We start from the raw sequence: 2552 nt of genomic DNA on the forward strand, positions 1-2552 counted from the left end.
GCTATGGGAATCATAGGTATGTGTGTAAACCTGGATCAGTTTATCATCATTTTTACTCATCAATTCGATATTACGTTCTAATAAGGGTTGTTGAATATCAATATCTTTTTGAGAGACTGGTCTTACCCGTACTAACAACTCCTTTCTCATGGGTTAAAAATTATTTCATTACAGGTTGGGACAGGGTAGATAAAGCCCTTCAGTTCCTGAGAGAGAATCCATGTTTTTAACTCGTTCCTTTCTAATCATTCATACAAATCCAAGTTTCAAATTAAAATCAACTACAGTGTTCGACTTCCCTGTTTTTGATGAAAAATTACAATCTGTGAACTAGTTGTAAGATCGAAGATGGCTGAGGGAATAGGACTCGGCTTGGTTATTGTTAGTATTTTTCTATGTACTAGTTGGAGTCGATCTTGCTGGAATTCGTTGCAAAGCCTAATATGTCTGCCAATATCAATGTTGTAAAATCAGCCGTTCCAACGTCATTGCGACTGATGGAAAAGTATTCTACCGTTTCTCTATTTGAAGCCGTGAAAAACTAGTGTTTCGGCATTTATAATAGTCCAATATGGCTAATGCATTTAAAAATGGGCCGTATGTTAAGTCCTGGTAGTGGAATAGGTCTTTTTTTAGTTTAAGTTCAACTCACAGGAAAAATTCATTGATAACAGAAAAAGGAGAACAAAAGAAGCTGGCAAAATAATTAAAAAACAAAAGATGCAAATAAAAAACAATCGTTCTTGGCGAACCGCCAAAAGAAAACCAGTCAAAAACCGCCCACTTTCAAAAAGTGGGCCCCTTGGCCGGGGAATTTGCGGGGTTGTGTTTAGTGGATCCATCACACCCAAGTTTCTCTCGTTTTTAAGGTTTTTAAGGTGTCCGTTTTCACGGTTCACCAGAAATTTTTGAATAAAAAATTACATGCATGTCTAATGATAATCATCATCACTATACTCACTCGAATAATAATTCAGACTTGTGGTGCCGGCGTACTTTTGTCCCTCACCCCCGCACTCATATGCAGCTCTTTCTTTGTTGCTGCTGCCTGCACCTTGTGAATGTACTTCTGACAGCCCGTCCTTGAAGGCACTGACCAGTTTTTCAAAGTGATACCCAGTGACGGTAGTCTTTTTCTCAAGCGCCTCACGAATTTTTTTGAAATTTTCTAATGGAGCATCAAAGTCCAGCCCCAGGAATACTTGTAATTTCTCCTCTACAAATCGATGAAGACTTTCTAATCCAGACTCAGCCTCGCCTTGCAGATATTCAAATAACTGTATCTTCCCATGTTCATGTTCAGGCAAGTAATATCCAAATGCATAGCTCCACTTAAGCACACGTCTGCATTCAATTATCTTTTCCCATGCATCTTTAATGAATTTGAGCTCTTTCTCATCATCCAGGCATAGAATAAAACGAAGCTCTTCCAGTTGTCTATATATCTCCATATTCTTCATAGATTCAACTGCATGATCCAGAGACCTATGGTTAGATACCCATCTTTCATAGTAATGACTATATTTTGCCAAGTGATTTCTAGCTGTGTCTCTCTCCAAATTGTCATCTGCTCTATCGCCCTTATCGCCCTTAAATCTATTACAAGAATGATTATTAATGGAAACAAGACATATCCAGCAAAATTCAAATCCACAAATTGAGCACGTCATATGGTTACACCCTACATCTTTCTCAATCGGTCGTTTACAGTTTGGACAAGGCTTGGAATGAACTAATATCCACCGTACGTTTTCAGACTCATCATTGCTCTTCAAAATCCACTTCTCCATGGTGCCACAGTCAACCGGACGATGCGCTTCCTTGCTACAATTCCAGCAAAAGCTATAAGTGCATTCGCAAGTAACATCACAACTGTCACTACCATTCTCAAATTTAATGGCTAAACCACAGTCTGGTGCGGGGCACCACTTGAACTCTTTATTATCTTCAATATAAGATCTGAGAAGGTAAGTAGAATACTTAAGCTTACCTTCTTCGCAAGCGAATGCGTTTATCATGTCTTGACCAACTGCAGCATTACAAGATGGCTCAGGACACCGCAACTTCAAACACCCAGGTCCATTATTGACCGATGTGCCAATGTATCCTTTCCAACACGACATACAAAAAAGATGGCCACAAGCAGCCCCAGCAGCTACATCATACATCTCATAGTGATGATATGCTTCGAAGCATATCCCACACGTAAGTTTCTGTTGCCTTATGTTTTCAATTCCATTAATAATTGGCTTCTCGGGAAATAAGCCAACAGCTTTACGAACCTTTTGTTCATCAGCAAACCATTCGTCCTTCAATTTTTCGACACGCCAATTATAGCCAAGAAGTAAGATAACGGCCGAAACTCTTGAAACTACAAGCAGATTAGATATCGACGATATATCTTTTTCTTGTTTCTGACGTATAACGTCGGTGTTAATAATGGTACAATTTTTTTGCGGAACTTCCTTTGTGTCGTCGTCAGGTGAATAATCCTCATCGTTGAAGTCAGAATAACCCATACCATCATCATAAATATCATCGTCTGAATACAT

At 39.0% G+C, this 2552-nt stretch overlaps 1 protein-coding gene across 1 annotated transcript; it reads right to left on the bottom strand.

The window, feature by feature from the left end:
- Positions 1–932: 932 nt before the first annotated feature.
- LOC113291897 (probable E3 ubiquitin-protein ligase ARI8) lies at positions 933–2552 on the bottom strand. The gene has a single exon (XM_026541379.1). The coding sequence runs from the start codon at positions 2550–2552 to the stop codon at positions 933–935; it is 1620 nt and encodes a 539-aa protein (XP_026397164.1).

The sequence above is a fragment of the Papaver somniferum genome, chromosome 6, assembly GCF_003573695.1.
Source record: "Papaver somniferum cultivar HN1 chromosome 6, ASM357369v1, whole genome shotgun sequence".
Lineage (NCBI taxonomy): Eukaryota > Viridiplantae > Streptophyta > Magnoliopsida > Ranunculales > Papaveraceae > Papaver > Papaver somniferum.

Excerpts from the sequence above, each read along its gene's own strand:
- LOC113291897 (XM_026541379.1), bottom strand. The coding sequence starts at position 2,552 with ATGTATTCAGACGATGATATTTATGATGATGGTATGGGTTATTCTGAC.